The 17,001-nt window shown below is 34.7% G+C and overlaps 1 protein-coding gene across 1 annotated transcript in view; it reads right to left on the bottom strand.

The window, feature by feature from the left end:
* The window catches only part of NAALAD2 (N-acetylated alpha-linked acidic dipeptidase 2), a 64,407-nt gene that overhangs the window by 31,748 nt on the left and 15,658 nt on the right, over positions 1-17,001 (bottom strand). Inside the window, exons 5-12 of the mRNA XM_011952086.1 lie at positions 14,837-15,023; positions 13,242-13,343; positions 11,775-11,900; positions 9,863-10,049; positions 5,279-5,372; positions 4,186-4,284; positions 493-578; positions 93-212 (exon numbers count right to left, since the gene is read on the bottom strand). Of these exons, the coding sequence (XP_011807476.1) occupies positions 93-212; positions 493-578; positions 4,186-4,284; positions 5,279-5,372; positions 9,863-10,049; positions 11,775-11,900; positions 13,242-13,343; positions 14,837-15,023 (1,001 nt within the window). The remainder of the gene's footprint in view (positions 1-92; positions 213-492; positions 579-4,185; positions 4,285-5,278; positions 5,373-9,862; positions 10,050-11,774; positions 11,901-13,241; positions 13,344-14,836; positions 15,024-17,001) is intronic.

The following is a 17,001-nucleotide window of genomic DNA, read 5'->3' as shown; positions in this document are numbered from 1 at the left end:
TAACATAGGTGGTTAGGTACAACTGCCTAAATAATAAAAGAAAATTAAGCAAGTCACTTTTTGTCATCATCTAGGAAAGAACGGTTGTTTACCTTTACTCATCAGTTTTCCAAAACTCCGGGCAATTTCTTGCAAAACAGCAACCCCACTGGTTGGGTCAATAGCTCCAAATACCCAGGAGTCCCGGTGACCTCCCAGAATAACATACCTGTCTGGAAAATAATATGTTCAAAAAATCTACAACTTTGAATACATTATAAATATTTGTGATTTATGTTTTTAAAGTAAAAATTATCTTGCTTGAGTTTCCTCTATAGAAGGCAAGAAACACTAAAGTAAAATCTTCTTTTAGGCTTGTACCAGTTTTTCTCAAAATTTAGTAGTTTCAAATCAGCCAAAAAAACCCACATCAGTTGTTGCCTACAATTTATCTTTACTTACTCTTTAATTTTTGTAAAAGCAAAATGTTTTAAAAAAAATTATCTGACTCACCAGGTTCCACAGATCCTCTGATAGTTCCAATTACATTGTAAATCCTTGTAATTTTATTGATGTTATGAACATGCATCCTAACCTTCCTAGAATTTTAAAAGGAATAAATTACTTAGTACAGCAAATTATATTTTTTTACAGTGTTTCATTATAAAAAACTATCTTCATAATAGTGCTTTATTATGAAAAGCTGTGCAATAGCATAATGACTTCTCATATCTCTACCACCTAAATTCAATAGTTGTTAACACTGTTGAAGCATTTGCAAGTAAGGTACAGACATTATGCGAATTTACTTCTAAGCACCTAAGTATGCGCCTTGAAGTCAAATTTTAAAAGCTGTCTATTTTATGTTATTTTCTCATAGCTAAATTGTTATCTATTTAAAATTCAAAATATTCTATTATTCAAAATGTCTTCAATATTTATTCCAAAATGTAAAAATATACCCCAGTTAATTATGAAAACAAAGAAGACAGCCCATTATGTAATAAAGAAAGAAGTATAAGCATATTATTTGAATGTATCTGTTTATATTTATATTAAATCCTAGGTTCAGTAATTTTCTTCATGATTGTGGAAATGATAAGTAAGTTTAAGAGCTGGCTTAGTGCCACCTATAAAAAACATAAAAAATTCTGTTGTTAAATGAGAATTTGGGAAACTCCTGCTAAAATGCACAACTACATAATGAAATGTTTCTAGGCCATGATTGTTGATTCTGATTTGGGTCAGGCTTTTAAATATTCATTCATGAGTTACAATCAACTGAATTAGAAAACAAGGGAAAATACAATCAAGCTCAGCCAGACAGAAAAAAAAGTGTCACACACATTTTATGAATCCAAGATGACATGAGAAAATGCTACTTTTCCCCAAGAGAACAAAATTAATCATCGTTTATTCTAAGGGTAGGGAGACCGCAGTTGTTTCTAGTTTGTGATGGAAGAACGAATAAGACCCTGAAACTTGTATATTGTTAAGAACAAATTCTGGCTTCCCCCACCCCCACCAAAAGTATACTGTGCTTCTGATATTTAATCCATTTGCAATATTCAACTAAGATTAGCTCAGAGGAAAACTAATTGATGGGTTTTTTTTTTTTCATTTTAAGGCATTAAGTAAATGATTTCTTTTCGCTACTGACAGATGTAAATTAATAGCAGAAAAGAAGAAATATTGTTTGGCATGTGTTTCTAAAAATATGGGCCTTAGATATATGATTAGTAAGAAACCCAAATTCATTGGTATTGTGTCATTAAAAGAAGAAAATCAAGTAAAGAAAAATGCAACATATGAGGAATGAAAAAAATGATATTAGTCTAAACAAAAACATAGGCTATCTGCTAAGATTCTCAAAGAAGCACATCTCCATCTTTAAACCTATGTCTTTCTCGTTGTTAGTATTTTTGAGCTCCAGAAGAATATTTATTTGTCCCATTACTACTTTATCACGTTTCAAATAAACTGAACTCCAGAATGGAGTCTCCACAGGGAGGAGATTCTTTGCCTGCTTTGTTCACTGAGGAATCACCAGAACCCAGAATGGTGCCCGGGGCATAGGAAATGCTCAAGAAATATTCGTGAAATAAATGAATATAATCCTGTAAGGAAAAACTGGGAAAATCTTTGGCTCATCCATTATGATCACCTTTACCTGTCAGTGTTCTTAACTAGACTATTTTACAGCTCTGTAGAGAAAGAAGTTAACTTGTAGAAACATGAAAGTAATGCAAATAATTCAAATCCACTGAAATGCACAATCTGTCTAGTGAATGTGTTCCTTTCCTCACTGCGGAAGATTTTTGGAGGTTCCACTTTGAGGTACAATGGATTCATTTTGCAGAACCAGGTATGGGCAGCTTAAACCAATTCTTCATATCTTCTTTTGGCTCTCACATGTAAATTCTAAGCAACAGTAGAAATTTAACTTTGCTGATACTCTGTATCTCTAGCTTTATTTTTTCTCTACTGATGTTGTGTTTTGTTTCCGCATTGCTCAGGGCAGATTAAGTTATTCCTCCTTGGTGGCAGCAATGATTTGGAGTTTGCCTTTATGTCTTGTCACCTGATAATATCTGTAAATGGATTAATAGATTATCGAGATCTCTGTGAGGTGACATGAGAGGATCCAGTTTTTAGTTTTGTTGTTGTTGTTTGTGTATTTGTCCATTCTGAGTTCTAACCAATAGAGAATTCCGTGCTCACCGTGAAGGAGCATGGCTATTTTATATCTAGACCTAGGAATGTTTATGTTTTTGAGTTTACTCTTTAATTGTGACTAAAAGTATAGAACTGAAGTTATGTGTTTTCTCTGTCCATATGTTTCTGCTTATAAATCAGAAAGGGCTTTACCTTTCATTGGGTAAGTTATGTTTTCCTTTCTCTGGAGGGTATAAACAAATTAGATAATAAAGTCTCTTAAATTAAAAGAACACTGTTCTGATTGAGTTATAGAGATAAACACATATAAATCAAACATTTATAAACTTATTTTAAAACAAGGAAATCGGACTTCTAATACTTTAAAATTTCTGGAATAAAAGAAATCCTACAGAAACTAAAAAAAATTCTGAGAATCCAAATTCACATAGTTAAGGGTAAATTGTTAGCAAACAAAACTGATTTAATACTTTTGGTTTAATAAAAACAGTTATATGCACTCTGATTTATCAGTATTACATTTTTCTCTCCCATCACATTTCAGGCAAATCAAACTTCTTAAAGTTTGATCATGCCATGCTGTTCAACAACTCTGTACAAGCTGATTTCTCTAGTTGGCATTTCTTGCCTGCCTTGACCCAGTGGTAAACTTTTTCTCTTTCTGTAAGACTAAGCTCAATAAACACGCAATTTGTGATCACATCTCTTCTAGAAGAGTGTTATCATGTTTTAATTTAACAATAATAATTGTAATATTAATTCTATTGAGCCTTATAGTAGCTATGTGATTTATCCATTTGAACTCATTTAACGCACACAGTAAGTGATCTATAAATGTTGGCTCCCTTCTCTCTTCATCTTTCCTTCTCCCTTAAGTTCACCTAGGTTTTTTTTTTTTTTTTTTGAGATGCAGTTTCAGTCTTGTTGCCCAGGCTTGAGTGCAATGGTGCATCTCGGCTCACCGCAACCTTCACCTCCCGGGTTCAAGCGATTCTCCTGCCTCAGCCTCCCAAGTAGCTGGGATTACAGGCATGTACAACCACGCCTGGCTAATTTTTGTATTTTTAGTAGAAAAGGGGTTTCTCCATGTTGACCAGGCTGGTCTCGAACTCCCGACCTCAGGTGATCCGCCTGCCTCGGCCTCCCAAATGCTGGGATTACAGGCGTGAGCCACCACACCCAGCACCTTCACCTAGTTTTTCACATGTATATCACTTTGAAAGTAATTTGAAAAACGATTTTAAAAACTAGGTGAAGAGAGAATTTTGAAAAATCTTTGAAATGGTAAAACTTAGAATTCGAATGTAGTGATTTTTGAGATTCTATGAAACTAATATTGTGATATTACTAGTGAAAGAATTCAATATTTCATTTTGTAAGTACTTCTTAAGTAATGTAAAATTGTTAATTGTTTAGTAATGAAAAAGAGAAAAAGAGATAAGCCAGTTATCCCTGGCAGAACAGTTATCTTGACATGTTTCCATGAAAAATATAAAACTCTTTCAGACTATTAAAGTAACGCAAAATTACCTGGAAGAATTACTCCCTGTAAAGCCAGGTCCGATACTATAACTCACATTAAGGGCTCCCTTCCAGCTTTCATCTGGTGGAGCGATTCCTCCCAAGTGGCTGCCAAAATAAAATGAAAGTGACAGAAAAAGGCTGACTATCACCATTTCTAAGGAGAAATTATAAAGTTTGATGACAATATTTCATTCATGTATAACACAAATATTTGTCATTTGTGCCAGGTACTGTCAAAAAGTCCCTGCTTTGTGGGGCTCATATTCTAGTGAGAGAGCCATTCTGAAATCAATATGTAAAATATGTAATATGTTAGTGATAAGAGCAAAGAGAAAAAATAAAATAGTGATGGCAAATGGGAAGCCCATTTCCTTATTTTTGACCTTAATTATTTATGTGGGGATTCACTGAATCCAAGAAATCCTAAATATAGGAAATTAATGACTCCATTAAGGAGAATAAATTAATTTGTAAAGAAGCTGCTGATTACATAGTAGGCACTCAAACAATTATTAAGTTGTAATACTCATACAGGCATTTAAAAACGGCAGTTGAAAGATATGTAAAGAAATGTCAATTATAGAATACACTAATTGTATACTATATTTTAAATATGGTGCTAAGTATTTTACACATATGATCTCATAATAACACTATCAAGGAGAAACAGTTACTAGCTTCATCTTACAAATGAAGAAACTGAGTCAGAGAAAGTTTAAGCAACTGGTCCAAGGTCATACCTCTAGTAAGTGGGGGGCATTGTCATATTCTTATAATACATGTTGAATATAAATATCTAATGAATACCTATGAAAATTCAGTTGCTTGAAAAATCTCAAATCAGAATTATCTTTGGACATAGTTTTGTATTTGAGAATTTCATTTGCAGCAAACAGAGAGCTATTTTATTTTTATTTCTTAGTCACCAAATGACTACTTTTATGAAATAAAAAGATAGTATACTCTGTTATACCTATTTTAGGAGTAATTTAGTTATAAACCTTTATGTTTAACATAAGAATGCCATATTGGTTTTTGATGAGAAAATAGACACCTAGTGCAAAATATCTTAATCTCATATCCAACAAGAAAACTATACCGTAATAATATTTCTGCATCATTATATCCAATGGGATGTACAGGTATTTTGGGGATTCCCACTCCTTCTTCAACATCAAGTCTGAAAGTGTATTCTAAAAAATCAAATGCATAAAATGAAAACAATTTAAAAATCTGAGCAAGAGATATACAGGGATTTTTTTGCATTACCATTGCAGATTTGCTATACATTTGCAATTATGCCAAAATTAAAAGTTCATGGCTAGGCATGGTGGCTCACACCTATAATCCCAGCACTTTGGGAGGCCAAGGTGGGCAGATCATGAGGTCAAGAGATCGAGACCATCTTGGCCAACATGGTGAAACTCTGTCTCTACTAAAAATACAAAAATTAGCCAGGAGTGGTGGTGCACACCTGTAGTCCCAGCTACTTGGGTGGCTGAGGCAGGAGAATTGCTTTAACCCAGGAGGCAGAGGTTGCAATGAGCCAACATCAGGCCACTGCACTCTAGCCTGGCGACAGACCAAGACTCCGTCTCAAAAAAAAAAAAATTAATTAATTAATTAATTAATAATAATAAAAGTTCCCCCAAAGTCAGACAATTGTTTCACCTAATACATCTTATTTAATAAATCATTTACATTTTAAGGTAATGTTAATTATAGAGATGACAGTTTTCCAAATTTGTTTTGACATTTCACATAATTTTCTTGACCTTTACAAGAATATTTTATTTCCTCAAGGATCTTTTGAATCTTTCTCAGAGAAACGTTATTAACAAGATGCTTAGAAAATGTGTCCCAGATTCTGAAACTATAAATAATTGGAAAAAAACCCAAGAGATCATATGCAATCTTGGGAATAAATGAGAAACATCTTATTCAAATAGTAATGTAATATATTATCATTCAAGAAAGACTGAAAATTATTGCCAGCCCTAAAACCTCATTGGAACTGTGGCTTTCAGCCATGATAGAGTTAAAGGGACCAAATTTACCTTCATGCCTGAAACACCTTATTTTTTATTCACCTTATTTTATGTAAATGAAACACTTTAAAAATAATAAAATATGTAAAATAATAGTTCTATCATGAGATTTTTATTAGGTATGTAGCTTCATGAGATAATTGACTGCTGAAACACAAATTTTAACAATATGATTAGGTAGTAAATCAGTAAGTATATAAGACTTTCATAACACTATTAACTAATTTGACCTAATTGACATTTACAGAATACTCCAACCAAAAGCAGAATATGCATTATTTTCAAGTGCAAATAGAATATATATTAGATAGACCATATTCTGGGCCATAAAACATGTCTCCATAAATTCTCAGTATGTTCTGCAACCTCAGTGGAATTAAATTAGAAATCGATATTAGAAAGATACCTAGAACATCCTCAAATATTTTAAAATTAAATAACACATTTGTAAATAAACCATGGGTCACAGTAGAAATGAAAAGGGAAATTAGAAAGTATTTGGAACCAAATGAAAATAAAAACACTCAGCCTAGGCAGCACAACAAGACCCATCTCTAAAAGTAAACATTAAAAAATTAACTGGGCATGGTGGTACACGCCTATAGTTCCAGCTACTTGGGAGGCTCAGGCAGGAGAATCACTTGAGCTTGGGAGTTTGCAGTTACAGTGAGCTGTGGTTGGACCACTGCACTCCAGCCTGGGTGACAGACAAGGTGACAGAGTGGGATCTTGTCTCTAAAATAAAGTAAAACTACAATATATTAAAATCTGTAGGATGAAGCTAAAGTAGTGCATATAGAGAGAGGTATAGCACTAAATAATCCATCTTAGAAAAAAAGTTAAGTTTCCCACAAATGACATCAGTTTCCACTTTCAGAAACTAGAAAAAGAACAAATAAAGGCCAGAATAAGCAGGAGAAAGGACATGATAAATATCACAGCAGAAATCTAAGAAATAGAAACTGGCTGGGTTCCTGATGGCTCATGTGTGTAATCCCAGCACTTTGAGAGGCCAAGTCAGGAGGATTGCTTGAGTCAAGGAGTTTGAGACTGGCCAGGGTAGCATAGCAAGAGCTATCTCTATTTAAATTTTAAAAAAGAAATAGGAAACAAAAACAATAGTAAAGATAATCAATGAAACCCAAACCTGGTTATCTGAGATCAATAAAAATAACAAACTTCCAACAAGACAGATCAGGACAAAAGGAGAAAAGACTAAATTACTAACATCAGGAATAAAGGAGAGAATATCACTCTAGTACCTGCAGACAGAAGAATAGTAAGAAAATATTATAAACCACTCTATGCTCATAAATTCAACAAGTTAGATGAAATGGACAAAAATCTTTGTAAAAATGCAAACTACCAAGACTGACTTGAGAATAAATAGATTATATATAAAAGAAATTCAATTTGTAGTGAAAAACAGTTCTACATAAAAAACTTCAGGCACAGATAGATCCCTGGAGAATTCTACCAAGTATTTATAGACAACATTGAACCCATTCTTTATAAGCTCTTGCAAAAAAGTGAAGATGAAATGGTTCCCAACTCATTCTAAGAGGCCAGCATTTCTCTGATACCAAATGATATAAAGATATTACAAGAAACTAAATCCACAGGTTAACATCCCTTATGACCATAGACAGAAACATTCTTAAGAAAAATATATCAAAAATTCAACAGTATGTAAAAGGATAACACATTGTCACCAAATTGGATTTATTTTAGGATAACAGGGTTGGATTAACATTAAAAAAATCATATAATTTAACAAAAGTAAATAATAACATATGATCAGCTCTGTGTACATAGAAAAAAAACATTTGGCAAAATCTAATATACATTTCTAATAAAAACGCCCAGTATATTAGGATAGAAGTAAATTTTCTCAGTGTGACAAAAGGAATCTATAAAAAACCTAGAGCTAGCATAATATTTAACAGAGAAAGAGTGGATACTTTCCCTGTTGGAACAGAAGTAAAAAGCAAGTATGTCTGTTGTAACAACTTCTATTCAATATTGTACTGGAGTACCTCTATAAAATGTATATAAAAAGAAGAAAGAAAAATAAATGTCCTGGAGGTTCTAGCCAGTACAATAAGGCAAAAAGAAGAAAGAGAGAGAGAGAGAGGAAGGAACGGCATGTAGATTGAAAACCAGGAAAAATTATCTTCGTTTGCAGATGTCATAATCATGTATGTAAAAATGCTGATAGAAGCTACAAAAACTAGCAGAATTGATGAGTTTAACAAGTTTGCAGGATACAAGACCAATGTATTTCTTCTAGAAACAGAATAACGTTTTCATTTCCTAGTAATGAAAAGTTGGAATTGAGACTTTACAATAGTATAAAACTATGAAATGTTTGTGGATAAATCTGACAAAAGGTATGCATGATTCGTACAGTGAAACCATAAAACTTTGCTGAAAGAAATTAAAGATTGCAAAGTTACATTTTATTTACGGATCAGAAAAGTAAATATTGTTAATTCAATTCTGCCAAATACTGCCAATTCTCCCCAAGTTGATTTATATATTTCATTCAATCTCAGTCAAACTCCCAGGAGGCTTTTTGGTGAAAATTATAAATTAGTTCTAAAACTCACATGGAAAGGACCAAAATTAGGCACAACATTTTGAAAAATAGAAGCGTTGTAACCTGGAAGTTGTACACATCTATTAGAATGTAGAATTGAAAAGATTGGCGTACTAAATATTGGTGAGGACATAGCAAATAGAACGCTCATACATTACTGTGGAAATATAAAATGAAACAACTTTAGAGAACAATTTAAAAATTTCTGTGAAAGTTAAATATCCAACTAACCATAGTTTTCAGGCATTTCACTTCCAAATATTTCCCAAAGAGAAATAAGAGAACACATACATACAAGGTCTTGTACAACAACTGTTCATGGCACCTTTATCTGTAATAGCCCCCACACTGAAAGCAATCCAAATGTCCACCTACAAGTAAAGGAGTACACTGCGGTATAGCCATTCAAGGGAATACTACTCAGCAAAAGAAAGAAAAACTATTGACAAAGATGCCAACATGGACACATCTCAAAATAATCATGCTGATAGCAGAAAGCAAGAGGAATGGTTGCCTAGGGATTGGCATGAAGTGGGAAGGAAGAGTTGAGAGGGTGGGAATATAAAGAGACGAGAAGAAGCTTTTTTGGGATAATAGGTATGTTCATTATTTTGATTGTAGAGGTCATTTCACATATGTAAAACTTCAAATTTTATGTTTTAAATAACACAAAAACTCATTTTTTTAAAAAAAAAGAGAAATGAATGTATGAAGAAGAATACAATCCATCGGTAATTCAGGGAACCTAAATTGTCATTTGTTAAAAGGAGCATTCCTTTAGGTATGAGGTTCAGTATTTCTGAACTCTAATAAAGGAAGAAGGAGAATATGAGTTTACTCCCCATGCTGACATCTCATGAAATTTTAAAATAATACAAGAACAAATGTTTTAAAATTCCTAGCAGCAGTAATCCAAAATGATATAAGTGTACTCAATTTTAGTTTAATATTATTCTGAACATGCTTGCTTTTCTTCCTTTTAAAAGGGCAAGGAGTATTTTTGCAAAATTGGTGGACTGATAGGCTCATCCCTCACCTTTTGCTGGATAGCCTGGAGTGAGTGGGTCACCAGCACCATTCAAATTTAACACATTTCCTCTCTGGGCTGCAGTTCCAGGAAGATTCCATCCTTTGGGATAAGGCTGTACCTCAGGAGCAAAGTAGTCAGCCGGATCTGAGTACAGGATGATTCCTATGGCTCCTGCTAACATGGCATTTTTAACCTGCAGGGGCAATGTGCAATTCATAATGCAGATATGGCAAATGGTTGGCTTATTCATATAAGAAAGACATTAATTTAATAATGGAAGGATATTTAGACACTGCCTTTTATCATACAATTACACATTCAGTTCTCTTGGCTTTGAACACAATTTCCCACCTGTTAGACCTAACAGACTTCCATTATTCCATGGAATTCTAAACAAGTTATCGTTTCTTCTGTGAAACATTCCTATTATAACCCGCAACTGTAGAATTAATGTTCCTTCTTTGTAGTTCTACATTTTCTATCTTATAGGATAGCTCATAATGTATTAAAATATCTTTTAAATGTCTATCTTCCCTATTAGGCTGAGGATGTTTTTGAAAACATGAACCATGTCTTCTTAATTTTAAACTACTCTAAAATCTTGCACATCATAGAGTAAGCATTCTACAAATATTTATGGAACTAAACTGATTTAAAATTGTATGCAGAGCAGTCATATTTTGTGAAAAATGGCCCAGGGTTTTTGTAAACATCTTTCTAACGATTCAAACTGGTCAAGAATAAGAAAATGTATCCTGTGAGATACTAAATTCTTCTTCACCAAAAGTATTGTAGCAGAATATGGATAACAGTCTTGATTCATAAAAATGCATTCCAATATTTAGAGAGCACCCTGTTATATCACTAAGAGTATAATCTGTCACAACTTTTTGGAGGCAAATTGATGATGTCTATCAAAATTTTGAAAGAATATACACTATTATTTAGCCATTTAATTTCTATGAATCTATACTACAATAATCTTCACACAAATTTCTGAAATATATATTGACAGGGATGTTCACAATTAAATTATTTGTAGTAGTAACAAATTCAAGATAAGACAAACATCATCAGTAGTGGAATGGTTAAATAAATTGCTTGTCAATTCTGTGAAATACGATGCCATCATTTAAAATAGTGAGGTAATTAATAAGAAGTTATATAGAAATTACTAAGTACCAGCCACTATCCTAAATGCTTTCAAACAAAGTCATTCAATAAGGACTCTATGAGATTGGTGCTATTATTGGCATTCACATTTTATATATGAGGAAACTTTGCAACAGAGAAGCTGAGTAACATGCTTAACTTAACATGCTTACTGTTACTTAATACATTAAGTAACAATAAAAGATTTAGAAAGAATAGGATCTAGACCAGAACCCAGGTGATACGGATCTAGGGTTCTATACTCTTAACCAATGTATTACAAAACTCTCAATGTGCGGACATGAAGAATATGAGTCTTGGCTGAATGAAAAAAATTAAGTCTTGTAATATACAATGTAAAAGGTAATAAATAAATATGTGTAAAATGGGCATATAGGGACAGATGTATTTATATTTCACATAATTAGATTTGAGAAAAGCTATTAAGATTGATTATATCTGGATAAGGAAGTGGGTAATGCAGAGGAGCTCTTCATTTTTTACTTTACATAAACTTCCTTCAGTTAAATTTCAAAAAGCAAATCTTACTTTTGTAACAAAAATGATTAAAAAATAATTTTCTTTTCCAGGTATGCGAGAAAACATAAAAACATGAGTTTCTGTGTACCCATGGCAAATAGGAAAAAAAAAAAAAAGAAAGGAAATGTTTGAAAGCAATTTGGAAACTGAGAAGCAAGTTGGTCATTTACATTTACAGAATATATATATCCTCTCATTATCTGTAGAAAAACAAATAATACTGTACTTTATTTCCTCTGAAGATTTTTCCATATCTTGCAATAACAATCTTCCCAGTGCAGTTGATGCCCATCTCTCTTTCTAGTTTGAAGAAGTCTTCAGTGCGAGCATAGTTCACATATACAAGATCTCCCTATAGGGAAAAGAAAATATATATAATGCTGCTAAAATTCAAGGAAAAAATTTACTTTCTTTATTTGGGGAATAATAAACAGACCCACGGTAACTATGCAGAAGTTGTCAGAGAATCTTTTAAAATCCTGAAAAGATTTTAAAAAATGACAATGTATAAGACTTACTTATTTTTTTATTATATTTGAGACGGAATTTCACCCTGTCGTTCAGGCTGGAGTTCAGTGGCACTGTCTCGGCTAACTGCAACCTCCTCCACCTCCTGAGTTCAAGCGATTCTGCCTCAGCGACCAGAGTAGCTGTCATTACAGACATGTGCCACCATGCCCAGATAATTTCTGTATTTTTTAACAGTAGAGATGGGGTTTCACCATGTTGGCCAGTCTGGTCTTGAACTCCTGACCTCCAAAGATCTGCCCCCCTCAGCCTCCCAAAGTGCTGGGATTACAGGTGTGAGCCACCACACTCAGCCAGACATATTTAAACAGTGTATCCTGTGTTGAAGAAATTATCAGTGTATACTAAGCCACAGGGAATAGAGTAAATAAATGTCATTTTAAAGATCCTAACTATATTTATTTACTTTCCAACCATTGCATTAACTTAAGAACCTCTATGGTATGATCCATAAAATCCTATCTATGAATCCATAAAAAATTCAAACTATGAACAATGGAAAGAAGTTTGTAAAAACACCTACTGCCGGCTGGGCGTGGTGGCTCACACCTGTAATTCCAGCACTTTGGGAGGCCGAGGCAAGTAGATCACCTGAGGTTGGGAGTTCGAGACTAGCCTGAACAACATAGAGAAACCCCCGTCTCCACTAAAACAAAAAATACAAAATTAGCCGGGCATAGCGGCGTGTGCCTGTGGTCCCAGCTACTCAGGAGACTGAGTCAAGATAATTGCTTGAACCCGGGAGGTGGAAGTTGCAGTGAGCCGAGATTGCGCCAGTGCACTCCAGCCTGGGTGACAACAGTGAAACTCCATCTCAAAAACACAAAATAAAACAAAAACAAAAACAAACAAAAAACACCTACTGCCTCACTGAATTAAAGGCGTGTTCAGCAGTTTCTTTGTTATTTCAAAGAGTGGCATCTGCTTCAGAAGGATCAGTTTTTAATGTATTTGTTTTGTTTCTTTTTTTTCTGATGTTCTTTTCTATTTTGTTTTATTATAATTTTTTTCTAATTTGGGGGATGAGGGTTTCATAGTACTGAATATCAAACAATGGATTAGCATGTATGATTCACCTAATTTCCTTGGTTTTAGTCCTCTACACAGGTTTTATATAGCAAAAGAACCATTTAAAGACTTGGATTACAAATGTATTTTATTTTACCTCTGGCATGCCTTGGGCTGAGAAAGCATTATATGGTGGAACAATATTTGTAACATTCTCGTAGCCATCTGGTGTTGGTTCGAAGTATGATGTTTTGAAAATCTAGCAAGAATTAGAACATGTCAAGTTGGAGAGAAAAATTCCAGTTTATTAGTAAGATATAATTCGTTTTGCCTCCAAGTATATACTTCAGATTAAGCATCCTGGAACTAGGTTCTATAATTAAATAGATAAATTACACTGACAACAATGAGAAAGAGCCTTATCATTATTATTGTCTTCCTAATAATAGAAACTTTTATAAATGCATGCAATCCCTGGTAACCAAAAGTTTCCTTATAAAGTGTAACAGCAAGGCTTCAAAGTGGCACTTTGGTGATCCTCTTTTTTTGACTATGCCTTTTCAGCTTCCTTTGTGGGCTCCTTTTCTTTTATCTTTATTTAAATAATATTTCCCCATGTTTTATCCCCAGCCCATTGCTTGCCTCTGTACTCCCTCCCTGCGAGACTTTATTGAGTATCAAAATTTTACCAATAGCTAATATGCTTATGATGCTTACCTTTTCAGATTCATATATTTAAATGTTTGGTAGTTATTTCATCCTGGATGTCCAAACTCAACATGTTAAAACTCCAATTTATCGTCTCTCACCCCGGGCCTGCTTTTGGTCTGCATTTCCTACCTCTGTTAATAGCTTTAGTCATTAGCCCCCCACACCAGACAGTCTCGGAGTCATCCTGAACTCTATCTTCCCATCCTTCCCCAAGTCAATCACTAATCAGTTCCTGCTAATACATTTCCTTACTATTTCTGAAATCTACCTGTCTTCCTCATTCCTACTAACATCCTAATTTAAAACTTTATTATCTTTTACCTGGACTATTGTCTTAAGACAACAACTTTAACCTGCTGCTTAGCCTAGGTGTAATCTACAGAGGACCTTGTCTATCTAAAACGCCCCTCCAGCCACATTCTTCCCCTGCTCAGGACTTGCCATTGGCTCCCATGAACTGAAGTTGAAATTTAAGCTCCTTAGGACAGCATATACACCCTTCTGTGATCTGTTCCCAGAACATATTTACTGGTTTTATATCATAGCCCACTTTGTATTTTACACTTGTGAAATACAGAAAATCACTACATTCTCCCAATAATACTAAGCTAGTATATGCCTCCAAGCCTTTGCCAATATTTTGTCTTTTCTTGAGAATTCTCTTAGCTTATTTTGTCACGTGGTTAACTCCTTATGTCCTTTCATGACTCACATGTCAAGACTTCAGGAAACCTTCTCTAATTCCCAGGCTGGGCTAAGTGACCCTTTTCTGGATAAATAATGAACTCTAATCATACTCTTCACAGCACTTATCATACTAATTTGAAGTGTGAAGTATTCCATTGTCTGCCTCACCTTACTTAGGCAAAGGAACCATGTCCTAGTCTTCATTCTGGCCTCAGGACTTAACACCATGTCAAACACATAATGGATACTGAATAATTCACTATCAACAAATTTCTCCTTTTACTTGACCCTACATTACAATCCACATAAAATGGTCAGATTGTAAAACATAAAAGTACCAACAATTTCACATACCTCAGTTTCATGTTCATCCACAATTGATATATAGTTGGCATTTGTCTCATTGGGGTAAGATAAGAGGACATCATAATGAACCAACTTGGCTGAATCTAGTCCAAATTTCTTCCACTGGGTTTGGATTTCCTTGGCAAGCAAGAAATTTTGTTCTGTTCCTGCCAGATGAGGAAGCTTTGTAAAAGAACTAAAATGAAAATAAAATATAGGAGGGAGTTAAAGATTATGCTCAGATGATGTGCCTAAAAACTACTCTAAACGCACTACTTATGCTTTGGGCATTAAGTTATCGTTCCTATATGACAGATAAAAGCAACTTAGCTAGTGTTACCAGTTTCTAGACAGGCCAATTTTTAAGTTATTTGTATACAACTGCAGTTTTCATATTATGCTTCCTCAGAAAAGAACACATTTCATGGAAGACACAATCAGCAAAGGCTCAGCTATGAGAAGACACCCTGGAGGAACGTCATACTCCTATACTAATAATGTTCACTTTTGCTGCTTGTCAGAGAACAGAGACATTTTGGGAAAAAATTTAGATCTTAATATCTCGCAGGGACCACTTGGGCACTTCCATGTTTAACTTATATATTTCTACTGTTGATTGTGTCATGTATGCAGTTGCTTATTTATCTCATTGATGTCAAAGTGCATGCATTTTTACTTTTAATATCCCCTTAGTGCTTAGTTCTTGCCTTTTACCCAAAAAGTACAGGCCTGCTGAATTTAATTTGGTCAGTGTTCTCTTGGTTCTGGATGTAAATGAGTTGTAACATTTAAGTGACCTCACAAACTTAGTTCTTAGTGAGATTTATTTTACTTGGGGTGAATTTTTTTTTTTTTTTTTGAGACAGAGTCTCGCTGGGTAGCCCAAGCTGGAGTGCAGTGGCGCGATCTTGACCTGGGCTCACTGCAAGCTCCGCCTCCCAGGTTCACGCCATTCTCCTGCCTCAGCCTCCTGAGTAGCTGGGACTACAGGCGCCCGCCACAGCGCCCGGCTAGTTTTTTGTATTTTTAGTAGAGACGGGGTTTCACCGTGGTCTCGATTTCCTGACCTCGTGATCCGCCCGCCTCGGCCTCCCAAAGTGCTGGGATTACAAACGTGAGCCACCGCGCCCAGCCAAATAATATTTTTAAAGTCCCTGGCCGGGCGTGGTGGCTGACACCTGTAATCCCGACACTTTGGGAGGCCGAGAAGGGTGGATCAACTGAAGTCAGGAGTTCAAGACCAGCCTGGCCAACATAGTGAAACCCCGTCTCTACCAAAAATACAAAAAATTAGCCAGCCTTCATGGCGGGTGATTGTAATCCCAGCTACTTGGGAGGCCGAGGCAGGAGAATTGCTTGAATCTGGGAGGCGGAGGTTGCAGTGAGCCCAGATCATGCCAATGCACTCCAGCCTGGGTGACAAAGTGAGACGATGTCACCAAAAAAAAAAAAAAAAAAGTAGTCCCCCACCATCAGTAGAACAAAAATAAACCCTTTTTTAATTTTTTTTTTTTTTTTTAGTTAACCAGACCACAGCCACAAAATATATGGCAGTAGAGGGAAATTAACATGTATTGAAAACCTGTTGTATGACAAGCACTCTACAGTCACTTTCATATGTGTTTCTCATTTAATCATCACAATCCTTCTTCCATCATCCCCATTTTGCAAATGAGGATACTGACAGAGTGGCTGGGTAATCTACTCATAATTTTACAGCTAATAAATGCTGGAACTGGAATCCAAAATTTTAGTTATCTGATCTTGAGAAATAGTGATATTTCTAAATAATTCATCTGCTCTTATTACCCATGTGCTTAAAATTCTTCTACAACTCCCTGTACCCTGCATTAGACAGTTCACATTCTAACATGACATCTAAAGCACTTTTAGGTTAGGTCCTCTCTTCTGTCTTTTCAGATTAATTTCCCATCACTCTCTTATAAACTTTTCTGCTCTCTGTCACTGAGTATACTTACTTTTCTCATAAAATGATTATGATCTTTAATACCTTTTAGCCTTTGCACAATGTCTTATCTCAGGCAAAAATATTGTCCCATCTACCTGACTCTCCCTCTATTACCACTTCTAATCATTCTCCTTTCTTATCTTCAAACTATTAATCATCCATAAGGACTCTTCAAGCATCATCTTCTCTGAGAAGATGTCCTTCT

This window comes from Colobus angolensis, unplaced genomic scaffold, assembly GCF_000951035.1.
Source record: "Colobus angolensis palliatus isolate OR3802 unplaced genomic scaffold, Cang.pa_1.0 Scaffold332, whole genome shotgun sequence".
NCBI lineage: Eukaryota > Metazoa > Chordata > Mammalia > Primates > Cercopithecidae > Colobus > Colobus angolensis.
The sequence above is the reverse complement of the archived record's forward strand: the minus strand, read 5'-3'. Positions and strand labels throughout refer to the sequence as shown.